The 22,909-nt window shown below is 40.8% G+C and overlaps 1 protein-coding gene across 1 annotated transcript; it reads left to right on the top strand.

Annotated features, from left to right (window-relative positions):
* Positions 1-1,809: 1,809 nt before the first annotated feature.
* Positions 1,810-22,844, top strand: cpsf1 (cleavage and polyadenylation specific factor 1). The gene is made up of 38 exons (XM_080441739.1): positions 1,810-1,950; positions 2,777-2,951; positions 3,049-3,076; positions 3,174-3,307; positions 3,409-3,489; positions 3,737-3,888; positions 5,177-5,323; positions 5,574-5,713; positions 6,107-6,217; positions 6,308-6,401; positions 6,512-6,599; positions 7,061-7,210; positions 7,702-7,753; positions 7,852-7,925; positions 8,023-8,097; positions 9,015-9,095; positions 9,485-9,580; positions 9,770-9,931; positions 10,580-10,721; positions 11,694-11,872; positions 13,024-13,169; positions 14,206-14,380; positions 14,956-15,159; positions 15,875-15,961; positions 16,050-16,196; positions 16,615-16,767; positions 17,450-17,566; positions 17,989-18,079; positions 18,287-18,371; positions 18,526-18,667; positions 19,193-19,345; positions 19,451-19,627; positions 19,768-19,834; positions 19,934-19,981; positions 20,280-20,435; positions 21,143-21,272; positions 21,648-21,786; positions 22,656-22,844. The coding sequence occupies exons 2-38, from the start codon at positions 2,808-2,810 to the stop codon at positions 22,701-22,703; spliced, it is 4,395 nt and encodes a 1,464-aa protein (XP_080297865.1). The 5' UTR covers positions 1,810-1,950; positions 2,777-2,807; the 3' UTR covers positions 22,704-22,844.
* Positions 22,845-22,909: the final 65 nt, after the last annotated feature.

Genomic DNA, 22,909 nt, shown 5'->3' with positions numbered 1-22,909 from the left:
TGTACACTCTCAGAGTTAGGATTTCTTAGTATAGATTGGGGTCCCAGAGATAGCAAAGAGGTATCAAATGGGGGTCCGTGGCCTAATGCTTATTAAACTGGGGGTCCATGAAATTAAAAAGTATGAGAACCACTGCCCTACTTCATCATACAAGAGTGTCACACTATAAGAGTAAAAATAGCCGATCTACAAACTACCAACATGCCGAGATATGATGTGTTGTGAGCTTGTAGATCAGCTATTTTCACAAATTACAATTTCCTATAGTATTGTTTGTTGATTACTTTTCATGCAGTAATGCTATTTTATATTTCATTTCTTCCTTCTTTTTTTTTTATTAAAAAGGTCTTTAAAAAAATTGTCACTTTACTGTCATCTGGGGACCCCCCCCAAACAAAAAAATTACGTGGGGACCCCCTGGGCCTTGTGGGTCCCTGGTCCCGACACACAGGTTGAGAACCAGTGATTTGACTAACACTGCTAGTCACAGTTTGTTGTTAAAACCACCAGCAACATGTATGCTGCTCACCAGCAGCCTGTGTAACGTTTAAGTCTCATGTAGTCAGACCCACCATTTCATCAAAATAAAATGATTTGTAAAGATAATGTGTTTGTAAAAAGGAGGTGGTTAAGTTATCTACCGTTTGACCCGCTTCAGAATCAGTCACGGCATATTGAGGCGCTGACAGACTCGTCGGTCGGCGTTTCACGTTGTATACTTTTTTAATTTCTCCACCAAAGTGTTGTGCTTCCTTAAATCCTTCTCCTTGGCTAGAGAGACGCAATGACCCGCCTTAAGCTGCATCTGATTGGTTTGTATTAGTGACAGACGAGCGTCATGTGAACCGTGGCTGCAGTCCATCGCGCAGCACACCAACCACAAATCTGGAAAAGTCGTCCTAAAACACCCTCGCCCCCGGTCTAATGCGGCGGCCACGGTCCGCGAAAAAAGGGTGGCAGTGTGTTTTAGGACGAGGCTTCCGTTTTCCACCCGATTGCTCTTTTTTTTTTTTTTTTTGCTGTGAGAGGGGGGAAAAAGCGTGAGAAATGGCAAGTGTGGCGTGAGGCGTGAGAAGAGGTTAAATTGCGTGACTCTCACTCTCAAAGAGTGAGAGTTGGCAGCTCTGAATATTTCTGATTTATTTTAACACAAATCTTGTATGGGGTTCCCCAACCTGGCACACAATATTTTCAGATGGGATTCTGTGGCCAAATACATTAATATGGGGTTGAACATGAAAAAGTTTGGGAACCACTCAATCTATGGAACCACTGGTCTAATGATGCATATCAAACTGTCTGTCCTAGAGATCAGTGTAAATACTCTTATTTTGAAGGATTTTGCCGGAAAACGTTAACAATCGGGGCGGGGACAGTCTTAAGAGCTAACAACAGCCAGTGTTGCCATGTCTGCTTATTATAAGCGATTTTGGGCTTGTTTTTCTTTAAAGTTTCTTGTAAATATTGATAGTTGCGGGTTGCGTTTTTTTAGGCTTGTTTAAAAAAAAATCATTCAAACCAGTGGTTCACTAATATTTTCATGATAATGTTGTGTGCCCGGGGGAGCATTTGTGTTGCTAGAATAGAATGTTTCATAAATATGCCACATTTTATTGTTGTGAGCTTGTATGCATGTAGGTTTAAAGTAGCCTGACACTCAGCCTGAATTTCTTTTTTTGTTTCACATGAGGCTAGCGATTCAGGGCTGGAGCCAGACTAGGTTTAAAGTGCTCATGTGGCCTAAGTTGCTTCTTTTGGGCCTGTTTTCCTAGACCTGGTTGCTTGTTTCTCTAGCACTACCTGGCAACATTGTCAACGAGCTAACAACAGCATACTAGCTAGTGTGTGTAGCTACGTTGCTAGTCCCGGAATCCCAAACCATGGCGTATTAAATTAACAGAAAAAAGAGGGAAATAAAACTAAACATTCCTAATAACGTGTTTATCATAAGTAAGTTCAAATGTTCCGTTTACGGCCAGTCAGAAAACAAAATCATTCAGGAGGGAGGGAGGCAGGTGCTGTGGTGCAATGCTAACGTTAGCTTAGTATTTCCTATGATCCACATGAGCTATATTTACTAGAAATATGTCTCTATTGTTGTATATCTAATAAAATAAGTGTTCTGCTGCTCGGGGGAAACGTGTAGTGAAGTAGCAGATTATTTATGTTGCTTCTTAGTTAGGTTAGCCTTAAATGTTTTTTGAAAGGCTAATGTAGAGCATCCTTTCGCAGCCCAGCATGGCATTAATAAATGAATGAATGAATCCTTTGATGTGACCAATGTATCATGTACTATGTAGTAATGTAATTATGTGCCTTTGATCACCCCAAGTTGGCTCCATAGAAGGACTTAAGGAGGCATTTGATATGAAGCTGATAACCACTTTAAATTTGGGCGTAGCTTTTTCGAGCATGTCGATTGTCATGTTCCTAACTACCAAACATAATGATTGTTCTTCTTTAAATGTCTCGATTAATTGAATACACATGGAAACACGCCCTGATAGCTTATCTGGGTTATCCTTTTAGCATTCCTTTGTGTAAATTTGTTCCACCTTGCCTTGTTTTTGCAAACTGTTAATAAAGTATTCAATCAATCCCCCCCAAAAAACAAGTGCCAAATAAAATAAATAAATGGCTAAAGTAGCATATCTAGATGAACTGTTTTCAGTATTCGTCGTATATGGGGATTAAAGGGGTTAATATATCTCAACAGATAAAGTGAATGAATCATGGCCGTTCGCAGTCAATGTTGTTGTTGCTGACATTAATGCAGATGCTGAGGAGGACTGCAGCAATCCTCCAGGATGTATGCGGTGTACAGACAAGCCCACACCCCCACTGCAGTGGAGTTCTCTGTCTACTGCAACTTCATCTCCAGTAAGGAGAAGAACCTGGTCGTTGCTGGCACGTCTCAGCTCTATATCTACAGGATCATCCATGATGTGGAGGTGAGGCTCTCGCTTAATAAGACCATTGTGTTTTTATTTATTCAAGAATGGATGAATGAATGTGTGCGACATTGACGTAATTGCATCATTATTTCAGAATACCTCAAAGGCAGACAAAGCTCCAGGTATGTCCAAATAAATGCCTTTTCTCTTTTGTTATTTCATTTGGCAACTTGGATATGATATTTGGCCTGTATTTTGATCTTTTATCTTTGCCTACAGATGCAAAAACACGAAAGGAGAAGTTGGAGCAGGTGGCATCCTTCTCGCTTTTTGGCAATATCATGTCTATGGCCAGTGTGCAGCTCGGAGCGGCAAACAGAGATGCCCTGTTGCTCAGTTTCAAAGATGCCAAGGTATGCCTCTCTGACCAGTGCAAAAGAACTGTGCCGTACCAGTATATGAGTACCCTTAAACTGTACCTGAGTAACTGTAACTGACTATTTTCTCTTCTTAGTTGTCAGTGGTGGAGTATGACCCAGGGACCCACGACCTGAAGACGTGTTCTCTCCTCTTCTATGAGGAGCCTGAGCTCAGAGTATGTGGAAACCCTTTTATTTTATTTGATACATTTTCTCTTCTTCTTTCGGATTTTAAGTCACAGTCATGTTGATGATTAAGTTGAAATTGCTTGAGGTTCAGTTGCTTTTGTAGGCTACATTTTGACATCCAAGCATTTACAGTGAATGCTGTACACTGTACAGGGATGTGATTGTACAATACAAAGTTGATTTCCAGAAAATAGTGCCCAAATGTAACTTCCATGTTCTGATCTGAATTTGCAGGATGGATTTGTCCAGAATGTACACATTCCTATTGTCCGTGTGGATCCAGAGAATCGCTGTGCCGTGATGCTGGTTTACGGCACCAAACTTATTGTGTTGCCGTTCAGGAAGGATACAATAACGGATGACCAAGAGGCGGTTGTTGGTGAAGGGTACGTAGAACTAGGGTTGGGATTCTTTAGGATTTTAACGATTCCGGTACCTTAACGATTCCCTCTTAACTGTCCGATTCTTTAGCGGTTCCCTTTAACGATTCCTATAGGGGGTTCCAAATGGACCCTTACAGGTGTGTAACTCTGAGAGTGTACAAATGGAACCAAATGGACACTTACGGGTCCATTTGTACACTCTCAGAGTTATGATGGTCCTTGAAATTAAAAAGTTTGAGAACCACTGGTATTGTATAGCAGACACACCAGTTCATATGCGTGATAAACCAGTTCCGGAAACTGTTCGAATTGTGATGGAACCGATTTCGTTTCCTCGATGTTGGATCCGGTTCCTCCGGTTCCGGATCCCAACCCTACGCAAACCTTCACTGTCGCATGATGAACCTTTTATCCACTGTATCTTATAGAACAACACGTTAACATGATCTAGGTACAAGCTCACAATGTGCCCAAAATGCATTTAGAGCTTGTAGATCTGCCATTTTCAGTGTAGAGGAAAAAAATAGCTGACTTATTACAGAGCCCTGGGGTCCCCTGTCAGTGTCAACTAAGTATATATATTGGATTTAAGTGGTTAAAAGACCATACCAGTGTTACTACATGCCATTGTCAACATTGGCTACGTCATTTACATAAACCTCAACGATTATTCCACAAATGTCTAACTGTATCATTAAATGCCCCTTTCAAGCTAAGTTTGAAATACAGCACTATTTTTCCAGTGGCTGTATCAGAGTCATCAGTCTTGTAGAGTGTTTTTCTACAACGTTTCAACATGATTGTCAGTGAAAGACGTTAAGAAATGTAGGCTGACATCTACTTGTATACACTGCATACACTTATGCAATCTATGCTACACTTATCCAATTCAAGATGGCTACTGGGCGTGGGGCAAGTCGCAGCCGCCGAGTGTGACGTAAACCTGTTATCCCCTATAGTGAGGATTACAATTATACTGAATGGTCTGTTAACCTTGGCAGCTAGTATGTTATACCCTCTGATCGGGTAACATCAATTCTTGACACTGTACAAGTTACCACGGCTGCTACTAATGATTATTTTCAGAGTCGATTAATCTGTTGATTTCATGATACATCTCAAAGCCGGTCAGTCGATTACCAAAATTGTATTTGATTTGATCTTCTGTAGATTGATTAATAGTTTCACCCCTGCAAGTTACAGTCAAATCTTATTTGCATCCTTTTGTGTATTTAATCCCAGTCACGTACTGTATGTCTAATGCATGGATCCGTTTTTGTCTTGCCTGCAGGCCCAAATCCAACTTTCTGCCCAGCTACAACATTGACGTGCGTGAGCTGGACGAGAAGCTGCTGAACATCGTTGACATGAAGTTCCTTCATGGTTACTATGAACCCACACTGCTCATCCTGTATGAGCCCAACCAAACCTGGCCTGGGTCAGTCTGCCACAACACCACTAACTTTACATTTATATGTTTAAACCACTTGAACCCTAGCATCCTTTTTCTGGGGCTATAGTATCATTCAGAGAAGTGCTTGTGTTCGTGTCTACACTTTTTTGTATCTATGTTGGTGGCATTTTTGTTGAATGAGAACCAAGAGTGAAAAGAATAACACATCTTGATGCTACTAATCACTGCAAAGGATATTCAGCATGTAACCGTTTTGTGTGATAACTGTTGACAGGCGTGTGGCTGTACGTCAGGACACCTGTAGCATTGTGGCCATCTCACTCAACATCATGCAGAAGGTGCATCCTGTCATCTGGTCTCTCACCAATCTGCCGTTTGACTGTACTCAGGTCATGGCTGTTCCCAAGCCCATCGGTGAGCCCAGCATATATATTTTTTCTTTTTTCATTATGTTCATAATGAACAAAAACAATGCACAAAATCTATTTTCACAATGAAAATGAATGTAAAAAAAAACGCCCTACTGCCCTGATTCTGTAACATACTGTTGTTGTTCTGCATTAGCCCCTTCCACCCTTCACTTAATATGCTATAGGTTATTGATAGACTTTGTTTGCGAACAACATATTTTATTATACAATTGTTTATTTCTTAATGCCATAGATAGAGGAGAGGACACAAAGTATAAATACATAGAATGCATGAATATGAAGAAAGAAAAACACTGAGGGATAAAACATGATCGTGCCAAGAAATGTGTCTGACTACACTGACGAGTTTCATTACGGCTTCTGTCTTCACTGATAGGTGGAGTAGTGGTGTTTGCTGTGAATTCATTGCTATACTTAAACCAGAGCGTTCCACCGTTTGGGGTCTCCCTCAATTCACTGACAACAGGGACCACGGCCTTCCCCCTTCGTGAGTATTCACATCTACAGCACGCAACACACGTCTCCACTCTCCACTGATATCTTTAACTCGATATCATCATGTGTTTTGGTCATGCAGGCACACAGGATGAAGTAAGGATCTCCTTGGACTGTTCCCAGGCGGCCTTCATCGGCTATGATAAGATGGTCATCTCTTTGAAAGGAGGTGAAATGTGAGTGGACCGTAGACATTTTGACTGTAAATGTACGGTATGGTATCAACCAGGATGACACTTTGTGACCCTCCGTTCACTGTTTCACTGTTCTGCTCTCATCTCCGTAGTTATGTGTTGACCCTCATCACTGATGGCATGAGGAGTGTCCGGGCTTTCCATTTTGACAAGGCTGCAGCCAGCGTCCTGACTACCTGTGTGAGTGCTGTGTGTAGTTAAGAACTCACAAACACTACATTGCCATGTAGGATGTGCGCTACAGGAATTGGGATAAATCACTTTCAAACATGTTTGGGGTCATTTTAACATTTACTCAGGCTTTTGTGTAGACCTCAGACAGTTTTTAAGTTGCTTGATTCAATATTTAGATATTTGATATACATTTTACCAGACACACCTATACAAACTCCATTTTAACCGTGATAGATTCATCAGAAAAATCCGTCCTTGGTTCTGATGACAGATATTGTCCTTCTAGGGGCCGTGTTTTTTCAATTACTTTCATATAATTTCATATATTTTTTTCACAAATATCGAAACTAGCCAATCTACAAACTCACGACATATCGCGTAGTGCTACTTTTGTTTTGGTATTTTATCGAGCTATGACGTCCTGTGCACATCAGCCTTTATGTTTATTAATGTGGGATCTCTTGCAGATGATGACCATGGAGCCTGGCTATCTGTTCCTGGGCTCTCGACTTGGAAACTCTCTGCTCCTGAAGTACACAGAGAAACTTCAAGAGACCACAGCGGAAGAGGGGGATGAAAAACAGGACAAAGAGAAAGAGATGGATAAAGATAAACAAGTACGCTTTTTGAGTTTAAACACATTAACCCTATTCTGGGTATGTTATAATAGGCGAACAGTTGGCGAAACTAAGTGAACGTTCAGGGAAAATAGCAGCTCTACAAGCTCACAAGGGGTGCAAGTCACGAGACCTTGTGATCTTGTAGATCGGCTGTTTTCGATATTTGACGTATCTCTTGTTTACTTGGTTAAATTATGGCCATTGACAAGATTTCTCATGTAAATTATGGCCATTGACAAGGTTTTTCATGTAGGCACATAATGCAAATCATGGCCATTGACAAGGTTTTTCATGTAGGCACTTATGGATATAATATTGCCTGTCAAATTGTCATTTTGTTAAATAACAATGTGCATCTAAATGTTGATTTGGATAAGACATAGCAAGAGTGATTTTTATTGAACACAAGGTTCAATCATGTTGTTGTTTGATTTGCCCCCTTGTGTCCAACTCTTGTTACAACAACTCATTGCTTATAACCATTTCAGGAAGAGCCACCCAGCAAAAAGAAGAGGATTGATTCTTCTGCTAACTGGACTGGTATAACATCTCTAATGTACATTTCTAAAATGCTCATAAGTATATTTTCCACCAACAAATAAATAATGTAACCGTTTTTTTCCTTCTTTTTATATCAGATGAGGTGGATGAGATTGAAGTGTATGGTAATGAGGCCTTGTCAGGCACTCAGCTGGCCACTTATTCTTTTGAGGTACGAAACCATAACAGCTTAATTGGCTATTATTAAATACATATATGCCATATACTATATATTATTATCATTATTATCCTATAATCCTTTTTTACAGGTGTGTGACAGCATATTAAACATTGGACCCTGTGCCAGTGCATCCATGGGCGAGCCTGCCTTCTTGTCTGAGGAGGTACAGTACAGTAACATAAAAGTCATTCTAATGTCATCTGCTAACATGATTATATCTATTTTTTTAAATGCCTATATTTTGGGTTCTCTGGTCCAGTGCATTAGTTACAGCTGTGCCTCACTAGCGCCCTGTCACAGACAATGTTATCTTATAGATAATGTCTCACTGTCTGTACTTTATTGACTTAACTTTTTTTAAACAAATGAATTAATATTGAAAATAGTAATTATCCTACAGTGACTAAACGCGCAAATAAAAACAAACAAAAAAGATTGCAGAAAATGCTGAATCGATATAAATCTGGTGCATGCAAAAGTCTGCATAAACTGCAGAGGTGGAAATTGTTAATGGTACATTTGGTGTTAAAATGTCTTTCATCACTTGAAAACCGCCTTTACTTCACTGAGCAACGGAAGTATACTGCTCAAAGAAATGTAGGGAACACTTTGATCCCTTAATTATTTTGAGTTTTCATGAACTGTGTACATACTGTTAACAAAAACTGCTCAAAAGAATTAAGGGATCAAAGTGTTCCCTTAATTATTTTGAGCAGTGTATATTAAATGCAGTTAATATACTTCCGCCAGAAGTTCTCTATGGTCTGTTAACTTTGTCTTTGAAGGGCTGTTAGTGAGGCACAGCCATAACTTGAGCCTGATTTATACTTCATTGTGCATCGGTGTCGAGTGCTGAAATTAGCCCATCTACATTATAAGCTTACTGCTACTGTACAGCAGTACTTGTAGATTGGCTATTTTTTTTCAGTGGCTATTTTCAGCACACGACACTGGTGCACAACAATGTATAAATTAAGCATTACGCCCCTGGACCAGAGCTATTGTCGGGGCTACCGTACACGGTCATCCTCCACCTTTCGACTTCCACTGTTGACGTTGTTGACTTTGACTCGCCCACAGTTCCAGAGCAACCCTGAGCCTGACCTGGAGGTCGTAGTGTGTTCTGGGTACGGGAAGAATGGTGCGCTGTCCGTGCTTCAGGTAATCCCCTCGTCCACGCCTTTTAAGGCCAATTCATATGTCAAAATATATAGTGGAAAATATGTCATTTTTGTGTATTTGCTGCGCCGTCTTTTAAGACCTGTGGTGGTGAGGAAAGTCTGCCACGGGTTCAGTGACGGCGCTACAGTGACGTCTGGGTTTACCAGGGTTGCCTCAGAGATCAGCGGAGTAGCCTGTAAACACCCCAGATACAAACCCTCATTTAATACACTTGCTTGTTGTGCCATGTCAGAATGATTTATTGCAGTATACCAGTGATTCTCAACCTTTTCATATGATTTTGTTTTACATCTGGGACCCCAGTCTACACTGTATGTTCGTATTTGTATGCATTTCAATTTAAAAAGAAAATCTATTTCCGTTTCCAGAGAAGCATCAGACCACAGGTTGTCACCACCTTTGAGCTGCCAGGTTGTCATGACATGTGGACTGTGATCTCGAATGAAGTAAAAGAAGACAAAAAAGTAGTGTATTCCCCTTTTAAGACACACACACACACACACACACACACACACACACACACACACACACACACACACACACACACACACACACACACACACACACACACACACTTCACTAACCCTGTGTTCAGTTCATAATCCTACAGCATTTAGGAATCTTTTTTTTTAAATGTGCGTTTCATTTTGCAGGTTGTAAAAAAGGCAGAGCCTGAGAAAGGGACGGAAACAGAGACGGCTGCTGAGGATGGTGAGGAGGAAGAGGAGAAGAAGGAGGAGAAAGTGGAGCCGGTCATCGAGGATGATAAGAAGAAGCACGGCTTCCTGATTCTGAGCAGAGAAGACTCCACTATGGTGAACACACACACACACACACACACACACACACACACACACACACACACACACACACACAGTTCAGAAACCTGCCTACCAGTGACATAATCGGTAGGAAGGTTTAGTCATTTCAAACAATATTTCAAACTAATCTAAGAAAATCTAAGAAAAATAACAGATCTACAATCTCAAGATCAACACGTCTCCTGTAGATCGGCTATTCTTGCGATACCACAGTATGTCAACGTTTACATATATTTAGTTCTGGCTTTGAGGAGCTAGAACAAAATAATGTAACTCTTATGTACCCATACAGAAGAAATAACATTTAAAAAGCCTTCAATCTTGAGCCTTGAAAATGTTCCATAATTGTTTAACCACTTGCACCCCAGCGTCCATTTAACAATCATATTAACCAAAAAATATCAGATCTACAAGTCCACAATGCGTCGCAACTGTGAGCTTGTAGATTGGCTATTTTTGGTAATGAGATTTGGTGTTGACTGAAAAAGTGATCAAAGTACAGTTGTAACTCCAGTCCAGTTCTCTGAAGGCCAGTCCACACCAATGCAGCTCCGTGCAACAAAACAGTTTTCGAGACCATTTCATTGTTTGTTTTAAGTTGTGTTGTGGTGTCTGATGGGTGTCCACTTCTGTGTGTTCTAGATCCTTCAGACAGGCCAGGAGATCATGGAGCTGGACACCAGTGGCTTTGCCACTCAGGGACCCACTGTGTTCGCTGGAAACATTGGGGACAACAAGTACATCATCCAAGTCTCCCCCATGGGCATAAGACTACTGGAAGGAGGTATGTGTTATAATAATACACGTAATACACAATATTTATTGTCACATCACATTACAGTAGGTTTAGGTTACATTATTTATTGTGCAGGCTTATCAATGCAATTAAAAAATATAGAGAATTAGATTAGAATTAAAGACAAGAGAGGAGGGGCGGGGGGCATAAAGAGCATAATATATAACGAATCTGTATAATAACTTAATGGAATGCATTGTATGTAACTAAAGTACATACCGTATTTTCCGCACTATAAGGCGCACCGTCAGTGCGCCTTATAGTGCGGATGCGCCTTATAATCCGATGCGCCTTATATATGTATCAATATTGGTTCCCTTGGTTTCCGCACTATAATCCGCACCGTCAGTGCGCCTTATAGTGCGGATGCGCCTTTTAATGCGGTGCGCCCTATATATGAAAATAATACATTTATTGAAGGTGCGCCTTATACTCAGATGCGCCTTGTAGTGCGGAAAATACGGTACCTAATAAATAAGAGTCAAGAATGTACATGAAAGAGTCCATTTAAATCACAGTTCAGTTCAGTCTGTGCAGTGGCAACAAGTTCTGGAAATAAAGAAATAAAGAAAAGGTGATGTCCGGTAATAGTAGAAGAAAAATACATTCCGCTCAGCCAATCATAATTGAATATTCAGGCCTGGACCACTGGCGTAGCGGTCCATGCACCTAGGCTCAATGTAGCCTGGGGTTCGACTGCCGATCCCGACGGCCTTAGCTTTATGTCACTCGCCTTCTCTGTCCCCATTTCATGTAAGCCTACTGTCCTGTCAAATAAAGGCATGAAAGCCCAAAAATAAATCTTTAAAAAATCACCAAGGCTGCGGTGGTAGGCGGAACCATTATGTCCATGGTTTACATAAGAATCGTATATCCTTTGTCTCGCCGTTTCACATTATATAAATATAATACAAATAAACACAAGCTAAGCAATCCTTTTGTCCCACTCTCTGCTTTCAGTGACACAGCTGCACTTCATCCCGGTGGACCTGGGCTCTCCCATAGTGCAGTGCTCTGTGGCCGACCCCTATGTGGTCATCATGACCGCAGAAGGCGTGGTCACCATGTTCGTACTGAAGAGTGACTCCTACATGGGCAAGACTCACCGCTTGTCTCTGCAGAAACCTCCCATCTCCACTGTGAGTTGATGCCTCCCAGAAACATGCTTACTGTAACTTTAACCCATTAAAACCTGAGGTGATTCTTAAAAATGTAGTTAATTGAAAAATATTTTTCTAAATCCGAACAGTTTTTTGAAAAAGAAAAGAAAAGAAAATATAGATTTTTCAAAAATAGCAGATCTACAAGCTCATAGCGCGGCACTCGGTGCCGCGCTATGAGCTTGTATATCTGCTATTTTTGAATAGCCAAAGAAATCTAAAGTGACACAGATGCGTTCCAGGTCTTAATGGGTTAAAGGACGACTTCACCCATTTTCAACCTATCTTCATATAATTGGTCCTCACTAATGCTCATGATAAAATGGTAAAAAATGTTCCTACTCGGTCTTTGTCTCAGAGGAGGACTGTGGAGAGTCCAGAAACCCGTCTACCAGTGACATCATCGCTAGGCAGGATTTTTTTTTTCCAACAAGATTTCACATTTTTTATTTAGATTTGTATTAACGTGAGAACAATGGCTTCTATTATTGCATTGCAACTTTCCAGGAATACAAAGCCGGCAGTTTCTATTAGCTTGGATTCCCCTATCTATGATGTCACTGATAGACGGGGTTCTGAACTGTCCACAGCCCTCCTCTGAGACACAGAGTAGAATAAAATTGTACCATTTTATTATGAACATTAGTGGGGACCAATTATATGAAGAGTGGGTGACTCTAACAATTCGGGTGATATTTATTTAACAAATTGTCTTTTTTCGTTGCTCCCGTCTCCACTGTGAGTTGACCCCTCCCAGATACATATTTACTGTAGCTGCTACAATTCGGGTGATATTTAACAAAGTGGCTGTTTTTGCTGCTTTTGTGTGACACTGTCATATGACAAGTAATATAAGTATGAAATATGTCACTAATTGATGAAAAAATGATGAAATATGGAGATACAAGGTTTCAGCCCGACAGCAACTAGATAGATAGAAAGATTGATTGATTAATTGATTATCACACCAAGATATTTGACAAAATGTGTGTTAGGAGGGGGGAATGAATTTGCAGGGTGAAGTTTTCTTACCTCGTAGACCAGGGTTCTCTTTACAACCAAACATGGACATTTCTCTGAGAGGCTTGTTGCCTGACCAGTGTGTGGCTCTGGTGTCTTTCCCCCGTTAGCTATCCCGTGTGGTTACGATGTGCACTTACAGAGACGTCAGCGGCATGTTCACCACAGAGAACAAATCCAGCTGCTCTGAACGAGGACACGAGGACACGAGGATCAGGAACGAGTCTGAGACGGAGACCCTCATTCATGAACTCAGGTAACCATTAACTCTTTGACTGCCCTTGACGCGATAACGCGTCAATAGCTACTTTGTCCAGTTGGCCGTCGACGCGCTGGACGCGCGTTCATTGTTTAATCTCTGATTGCGCTATGCTGCTTAATATTCAATGTTATTTTCGAATTCCACTTACTTCACCCACATCTGCATCCGGTTTCATGACCTGGATTCCGTTTCCGGTTTTTGATTTTTTTCCCCGGTCATTTTCGTCCAGAATAGGTAAACAAACGGTTTTTCACACGGTATAACAGACAAACGGACAGGTTCTCTTCTATAATCTATGGTCTGGGTGACGATCAGTCATCGCCGTCGTGTATCACATCGTAATTTTGGCCGATCAGACAATCACATCCGTTTTCATGTTTTTCCCTGTCTAATCTCAGTGACAGTGAACCAACGACCTGATCAAGCTGTCATGTGCTGCTCTCTAGTGGCGGATTTGTGCTGTGGCTTTAAAATATGTGTCTTTAAATTATTTTCATGAAAAAAATTCAAAATATAAAAATAAAAAAACACGAAAATTGCTGGCACTGGGGGAGTACTTTATGAAAATACTCTGGCAGTCAAAGAGTTAACATGATGAGTGTGAGCATTAGGGGTGCATCAGTTGATCAACCTTGTCGATTTTAATTGATTATTTTTCACTAACCGAAATCTTCTGATATTTTCTAATATTTCCAGAATGTTATAAGAATTTTCAATAATGGTTAAAAAAGCAAGAATAGCTGATCTACAAGATGGCTCACAATGTGCCCGATGCGACGCGTTGTGAGCTTGTAGATCAGCTATTTGTGTGTGACACTCTTGTATGAAGAATTAAGAAATAGTAATTATAATAAAAAGTACACACTCAATTATTCAATTAATCAAAAAAGTAATCGATAGAATAATCGCTAATTAATAGTTGCAGCCCTAGTGAGCATCAGCCAGTCACCTTTTGAAGACTGCATTGAGTGTAGCTGCATGCTGGTATGAAACCGTGTGTGTGTGTGCGTGTGCGTGTGTGTGTGTGTAGTAACACAGTGGACGATGAGGAGGAAATGCTGTATGGAGACACAGGGGCTCCAATGAGGGACGATGGTCCATTTCGCAGCTCCACCTCATTCATGGCCTCAGGGAGTGATGGAAGCCATGGCAAAGCAGAGCCCACCCACTGGTGTATGATAGTCAGGGAAAACGGCGTCATGGAGGTACGGCATCGCTGGGACATTTATACTACTTCTCCACTGCATAGCACTGGCTCGATTTGACTGTTCTCACTTTACTTTATTTTCCACTGCGAATAGAACACCCTAGTCATCATAGCGACGTCCAACTGTCTGCATAGGAGAGTGCTAAACAATGCAACGGTTAAAGCTGACACTAATACGGTCTGGAACCAATCATCTGGGTAGTCCAACAAAACAGTGTCTGCCTGGGAAAATTTTAAGTGAGAAATAGGCCATGCAGTTGCTCAATATCAATTCATTTCACATTTACAACAGCTAGATTAAAAGTTTGTTAACATTATTCACTATTGATGATTCAATCAGTACGTAGTCTGCAGTGTTTTCACGTCAACCTTTGGTATCGCCTCAGCTTGCTTGAAACCTTGAAGGCGGGTAATATTGTTTAATGGAAAACAAAAAAGAAAATTTGAGTTGAGCCGGTACCATGCATTGTCAAAAACAAACCCAATTGTCTGTTATGAAACACTAGAACTCAGCAGCTAGAGAGTGTCTTTTATCAACCCAACAGCCAACATTTCAGTTTTCCCCGTGTGCAGATCTTCCAGCTCCCAGATTGGCGTTTGGTGTTCCTGGTGAAGAACTTCCCTGTGGGCCATCGAGTGTTGGTGGACTGCTCTTCTGGCCAGTCTGCAACGCTGGAGGGTAAAAAAGAAGAAGTGGCGCGGCAGGGAGAGATGCCACTGGTTAAAGAGGTGTCCCTGGTGTCGCTTGGGTACAATCGCTCTAGACCCTACCTGCTGGTGAGTTGTGCATTTATCCACATGAACCCTAGTGTCCCTATTCTCGGCATGGAATAAGAGGGGAACATTTTCAAGAATTTGTGAACTTTCTGAGAAATTAGGTACACGCATGTACTTCCTCTCCAAGTTACACAAAGGTCCCCATGTAGACACCAGCCTCCCAAACATTCACAGAGCCGCATGCTGCTGCTAGAACCCTCCATGTGGCTGTGATTGACCATAACCCCCCCATAGAAAGTTCCCATACAGGCCAGGGTCGCTAAATCATACCCTTGTTCTTCAGCTAAGCTGAGAAATAGATGTGTAAACTGAGAAGTAAAGTGCATCATCTATTTTATACACATGGACATATATGAATAAGTATCCAATTTTTACATTTTAGGGTACAGAAGCAGGCAGGTGGCTTTATCTCTCTGTCTCTGCAGTTTAAGAAACATATTTCTTTCCCTTAAAAAAGCATAATTAATTGATGACAAAATTAAGCAAAATATCATTTTACCCATAATCATGCAGCCCTACATTGAATACCACATGTATGTACTGTTTCTTTGATAGGATCAAAACCATTTGCCGTTTTGTACCTTGTAGAAACCACGGTAAAACTCAGGAATAGTACATTTTCATCAGACAGATCACAACAGTGGTCAAGTGCATTGAATCATCAATTGTCAAACCCTAACATGTAATGTCCAAGTGTATTTATTTTGTATTGTAGGTCCATGTGGAGCAAGAACTCCTAATCTACGAGGCATTCCCCTATGATCAGCTGACTCATAGCACCTTGAAAGTGCGCTTCAAGAAGGTATGATATAAAGACTAGCCAGACGATACTTGGAGTGATCAGTAATGATGATAACAATCTCTAAAATCTTTTTTGCTGCTCTACAAAGATGCCTCACAACATCAACTTCAGAGAGAAGAAGACGAAGCTGAGGAAGGATAAGAAGGCAGATGGCGGGGCTGGTGAAGATGCTTTAGCTGTGAGGAGTCGTGTGGCCAGGTTCAGATACTTTGAAGACATCTCTGGATACTCTGGGGTAAGGACATTTGATCGAACTACTTTCAACATGGCGTCCCTAATTATGTCATTATAGGTGAAAATGTTCAGTAAACCAAAACAAAAAACCTAGCCACAAATAGGGCCGATTATTACATCAATGACTTAAATCAAACAAATTATTGTTCTTACGTTTTCTTTTACAACTTTTACAACCATAGAAATTGTCTGACTTAAATCAAAATAAGACACTGAATAACCCAGGACATGTTCTTTTCAAACTTGGCATCCTCATTCTGCCACACAACTTATTTCAAGACATTGCCTTTCATTGCCTTTCTTTCTTGCACTGTAACTCATGAATTATAGCCACTGAGCGCATTTACAAGCTGTCTTGATTGGGAGTAAAATGGTTGGAAAATCGCTGTGTATTTGTCCATTTTGTGTGGCTGGCCCAGGTGTTCATTTGTGGACCGTCCCCTCATTGGATGTTGGTAACAGCTCGGGGAGCAATGAGACTCCATCCCATGACTATCGATGGCTCCATCGAGTCTTTCTCCCCCTTCCACAACATCAACTGTCCCAAAGGCTTCCTCTACTTCAACAAACAGGTACACACCAAGATATTACGCTGCTATATCTGTAATGTGAGTGGATGTTATTTCATTCCACCCCAAAAATATGTTCCAGTAATCTTTTCTTCTATATTTTTGTATATGTATATGTTCCTGAACTGGTTATGAACCAAACTAATATTTTGATTCATTATTTTTTAACCTACAAAGTGATAAAACAATACTTTGGAAAGCTATGGACAGCTGCTGTCAAACACTCGCCAACACAGACAGTACAACATCAGTTTTTACTGTTTACTGTTTTTATTTGTTAGTCTGTGGAATTTTCACTTTCATTCTTCACTTTCTTAGAAAGGTTGTCTCGGCACCCTACACAGGGGTAAACATTTGCTGTAGCGTATCTTCAGATCTAGGCTATTTGTGTTTCTGAGGCTTGTGCATTGAAAGGTCACTGCTGGGAGCAATCAGAGAGAGACACCGGTCGAGGTTAAGAACTGCTCTGTGGTTAGATGTTGTATTTGTTTGTTTTTGCTTTGGGTTTATTTACAAGTGCTGGGTCAGTAAAGTGTGAGTTTCTTTTAAATTCCTGGTATTATTCAGCCTGTCGTCTGGGATGTGCATATTTTAGTTTTCCTGGTTCATTTTATTCCCTTTTCATTTCCAGTCAGTTTTTTTTGTTGCTGTGATAAACCTAGTGTTTGAATGTGTTTGACCACAGGGTGAGCTGAGGATCAGTGTTCTGCCCACCTACCTGTCTTACGACGCCCCTTGGCCTGTTAGGAAGATCCCACTGAGGTGCACTGTTCACTACGTCTCCTACCATGTGGAATCCAAGGTACGCACAGCTCCTCTGCCCGACACAGTACAATACACACACACCCACCTACACAACAGCCAATAATCATTTTTAAATATCTTTTAAAATGTTCTCCCAGGGAAGCATGCCCTTTTTTCCTTTTTTCTTTTTACCCCTTAGCTGTTTTGATCCCTGCTTTCTCCAGCCATGCGTTCATTGTGCACATTGCACACGTTTGAATCACTTCAGACTTCAGGTGTGCTGCTCCTTTTCAAGTGGTAACGAAGCAGGTTGAAAACACTGATACTTATTGACCGGCCCGCGTTCAAAAGTTTGAGATAAAAGCACTCATGCCCGAGTCCTCTAACAGGGAGAGAAACAAAAATCAATGAAGAGCACTTTAAAAGGGGATTAAACCTTTGATCCAATGTTCTTGTGTGTGATGTCTGTCTGCCTCTCAGGTCTACGCTGTTTGCACCAGCGTCAAAGAGCTCACCACTCGCATCCCCAGGATGACGGGCGAAGAGAAGGAGTTTGAGGTCATAGACAGAGGTCAGACTTCCTCAAAGTGTTGTTCTTCTTGTCCACATCTAAACCTTCTTAACCATGCAGAGCATATACTGTATATATACAGTATATATACTGTATATATACGGTTAATTGACTAGAGATTTGTATAAAATGTAGAGTATCTCACTCTGAATATATGATATTTATTATAATAATAATAATTACAGTATTTTCTTTGTGCTCCTGCAGATGAGCGCTACATCAACCCTCATCAGGAGAAGTTCTCTATCCAGCTCATCTCTCCAGTCAGCTGGGAGGCCATCCCCAACGCACGGTAACACCCCCATCCACGGTTACATAAAAAAAAATGGAAATACAGCCTTTTTCAATCAACCAATCTAATAAACCTCTAAACAGAGGGCGAACATCATCTTCATATAGCGTCAACTAATGTTCAAAAGGCCATAACCTCTATTTGTGACCTTCAGGATTGACCTGGAGGAGTGGGAGCATGTGACGTGCATGAAGACGGTGGCTCTGAAGAGCCAGGAGACTGTGTCTGGTCTGAAGGGGTACATAGCAGCAGGAACCTGCCTAATGCAGGGGGAGGAGGTCACCTGTAGGGGCAGGGTAAGGAGAACCCACCCACACCTCTCCATCACGCTTTAAGCTCAATGTATGGTCCACCGCGTGAGTTTGTCGCTTGCCAAAAAGAACTGATCAACAAGCTAACGCGTTGCAATGGATGTAGAGATCAGTTTTTGGCAAGCGACGTTCTGTAAAATGTGCTAATACTTCATGGAAGTAGTCCGCTTTGTAATTGGCGACACAAATGACAAATTACATTACTGAAGTTACACTGAATGAGAGTATCATTCAGTGAAGAAGCAAAGTTTGTTTCTAGTTTAATATTCTCAAAATAAAAAACTGACACTTCAGGATCAGATTAAGAGCATTATTAAGTGTGGAATAAAAGAGAAAAATGTTCTGTTGAAGTTCTTGTAATGTCTCTTGTGTTATTAAGTTCAGGTTCAGTGAAACTGTGCATTTACTAATGAATGCTGCAGTAATAATTACTTGTGACTTCTAGCAGTGAGACGTATGTATTTTCTGCATAAAGAACGACTGATTGAACGATTGATTGTCTCGGTTCAGATCTTGATCCTGGACGTGATTGAAGTGGTGCCGGAGCCGGGCCAGCCCCTCACCAAGAACAAGTTCAAAGTGTTGTACGAGAAGGAGCAGAAAGGTCCAGTCACGGCTCTGTGTCACTGCAGTGGATTCCTGGTGTCCGCCATCGGCCAGAAGGTCTGGTAGTCCTAGAAGTACTTCTCATGGCGATGGGGGGGGGGGGAATCTCATAATCACAACGTCCCCTGTTCGACCCACTCTCTCTCTCTCCAATTTTCACAGATCTTCCTATGGAGCCTGAAGGACAATGATCTGACAGGCATGGCCTTCATTGACACCCAGCTCCACATCCACCAGATGTACAGCATTAAGAACTTCATTTTGGCCGCTGACCTCATGAAGAGCGTCTCTCTTCTGCGCTACCAACCCGAGAGCAAAACCCTGTCCCTCGTCAGCAAGGTACGGACCGAACGAGCACAGATGCACAATACGCAAAAAGCAACCCTAGATGTACGCAATGGCCGTTTCATGTGTCAAAATCAAGGAGATCTGTTCTCCAAAACTGACAGGTTTTTCCTTTGCTGTTTTTGTTATTACAGGATCCAAAGCCCCTGGAGGTTTACAGCGTTGAATTCATTGTGGACAACAACCAGCTTGGATTCCTGGGTAATGTTTAAAAATTATCAAGAATACTTTGGCTGTTTAACTTATCTAAGATCTTTCTACCTTTACTAATCAATCTTTGTGTTTTTTCTCTACTATCAGTGTCTGACCGAGACAAGAATCTTGGCGTATACATGTATTTACCTGAAGGTGGGTATTAGAAAATGTTCACATGAGTACACAGCGTTACTGTATACTCAGTGTTTTAATACATTTTGAAAGTAACTTCTCCAACATTACCTATAACTACCTATTTGGTAGGTATAAATCAATGTCAAATCAATGACCAGTTGTGTAATGCACTGGTTCTCAACTTTTTTAATTTCAAGGACCCCCAGTTTGATATGCATTAGGCCACAGACCCCAATTTGTCCGGTGGACCCCTGGTGGTCCACCGGACCTGACGCTTACAACCAGTGTTGTGTAATGTATAGTCTTATCATTGCAGCCAAGGAGAGCTTTGGTGGAATGCGTCTGCTGAGGCGAGCCGACTTCAACGCCGGAGCCCACGTCAACACATTCTGGAGGATGCCCTGCAGAGGAGCCGTGGACACAGCCAGCAAGAAGACTGTCGCCTGGGACAACAAGCACATCACGTGGTTTGGTAGGCAGCCCAGGGGATGGATTGAAACGTATCTTCACCGTCGGGTGGAAACCTTTTATGTCCAAAACTGTTACTTTTTGGGAAATGGAAAAGAGAACCTCTGTTTAATAGATCCAATGTTGTTATTATTTAGTCATAAGATCTTGTTCATACTTTTCATTGGTTCCATATTTATAAAAAACACAAATAGACTTAACACCTTTCAACCTTGTGTCCCTATTTTGGGCATGACATTATAGGTGAAATGTTTTGCTACTTTTGCACGACACTGTCATACAACGATGTTGTGTATTCATTTACAGGGGGGGACGGGGCCAAATATGGAAATACAAGGTTTCTGCCTGACAGTTTGAAATTGTGAAATTGATCTACAGATTAATTTCATTTTAGTAATTAAATAATTGGTTCAGTGATATATTGTGAACATTTTTGCAACTTCACCAAAAGGTTTGCTTGATGTATAAAATGAAAAGTAATTTGAATTGCTCACGTTTATAAGCATTTTCAAGCTGTCAGTTTGGGTTCTGATAACGTGTGATTACCATAATGATATGGTCTACTCTAATTAACAAAGTCATCAAAAATGATTGATTATGATGATCGTCAATTGCCTTATTAATTCATGTTCTAGTGTATTGCCCTAAATGGCCCTGTGGACTTTCAGCCATTCAGTCTAAATGTGGTCTTATTCCCTGTGCTCCCTACAGCCACACTAGACGGAGGCATGGGGCTGCTCCTGCCCATGCAGGAGAAGACATACCGCCGACTGCTCATGTTGCAGAATGCGCTCACCACCATGCTGCCCCATCATGCTGGCCTAAACCCAAAGGCTTTCAGGTTTGGATTTGTACTTCATTATTTGCTATGAAGAGGTTGTTTATACGGCACCGAAAAATTACAAGCAAATACTCCACTCTGATTGGCCAAGACATATCATGTGGTATTCATTATTACTAACAAGAACAGATTTGGAACTTGTTCACTGCAAAAAAGATTCAATACTGTAAAATGTACTAACATTTCATGTAAGTAGCCCGGTTTGTAATTGGCGACACAAATGACAAATTACATTACTCAAGTTACACTTCAGTGAAGAAGCAACATTTTTTCTTGTGTTCCTAGTTGGCACAATATTTATTTCTCAAAAAATTCTAAAGGAAACCTTGACACATCAGATTAAAACTTAAGTGTGTGTGGTGGTTCCCTGTCTAGATCGCTGCAGGCTGACAGACGAACTCTGCAGAATGCAGTGAGGAACATCCTGGATGGAGAACTCCTCAACAAATACCTATACCTGAGCACCATGGAGCGCAGTGAACTGGCCAAGAAGATTGGTACCACTCAAGACATTGTAAGTACTGTACATGAACAAAACTCAAGCATGCTGTGCATTTGCGGTTTTGGATAGTCCATGAGCCAGACAAGATTTCATTATCGAAAGAGTGGGCAAAACCATACCAATATTAAATTGTTCATAGGGTCAATACGAGTAAATAAATATATGATAACCTCTCCACAGGAGCAGCTTTTTCATGGTTATCACACATTTTGTTATGTTCCCCATACGTACATGACAGGTGAAAAAATGTCAAAATTTAAAAAAGAGTTATCATAATGAAACTTCCTGAGTTGATTACTTACATGAAGACAATGATTTATCATATTACAAGTTTTCTGAAATTGTATATTTGAATATGCAAATTAGGCATTTAGTCCATGAGCCAGAGCCCCAAAATTGAGCCAGATATTGAATATTCCCTCGTTAAAAAGCTTTGACTCCGACATCTTAACAAAAGGAAATAAGTATGTTGACTCTGGCTTTGTCCAATGTTCCAATGTTGATTCTAGAAAGTTATGCAAATTTGGGCATATTTTCCTAATGCCTAATTTGCATATTTAAATATACAATTTCAGAAAACTTGTAATACGATAAATCATTGTCTTCATGTAAGTAATCAACTCAGGAAGTTTCATTATGATAACTCTTTTTTTAATTTTTTCACCTGTCATGTACGTATGGGGAAAATAACAAAATGTGTGATAACCATGAAAAAGCTGCTCCTGTGGAAAGGTTATCATATACTTATTTACTCGTATTGCCCCTATGAACAATTTAATATAGGTTTGGTTTTGCCCACTCTTTCGATAATCATTGCTCAATTTTGGGGCTCTGGCTCATGGACTATACCGTCTGTTCTTATCCTCCATTGTCCTTTACAGATCCTGGACGATCTTCTGGAGGTTGACAGAGTAACAGCTCATTTTTGAGCAGATGATTGTATTGTACCATCCACAGTGCTGTTTTATATTTCATCATGGATACTTGTATTTTTTTTGTTAAGTAAAGAAGAAAAAAATGAAAAAAAGTTTAATATTTTGTTCACAAAAAAATAAAATGGATCAAAACTATGCTCATCTGTTTTTCTTTCATTCACAGCAGCAGTGGGCTTTTTAACAAAATGTTAAGACAGAGA

Source organism: Gymnoscopelus braueri (assembly GCF_963280865.1).
Source record: "Gymnoscopelus braueri genome assembly, chromosome: 11".
NCBI lineage: Eukaryota > Metazoa > Chordata > Actinopteri > Myctophiformes > Myctophidae > Gymnoscopelus > Gymnoscopelus braueri.
The sequence above is the reverse complement of the archived record's forward strand: the minus strand, read 5'-3'. Positions and strand labels throughout refer to the sequence as shown.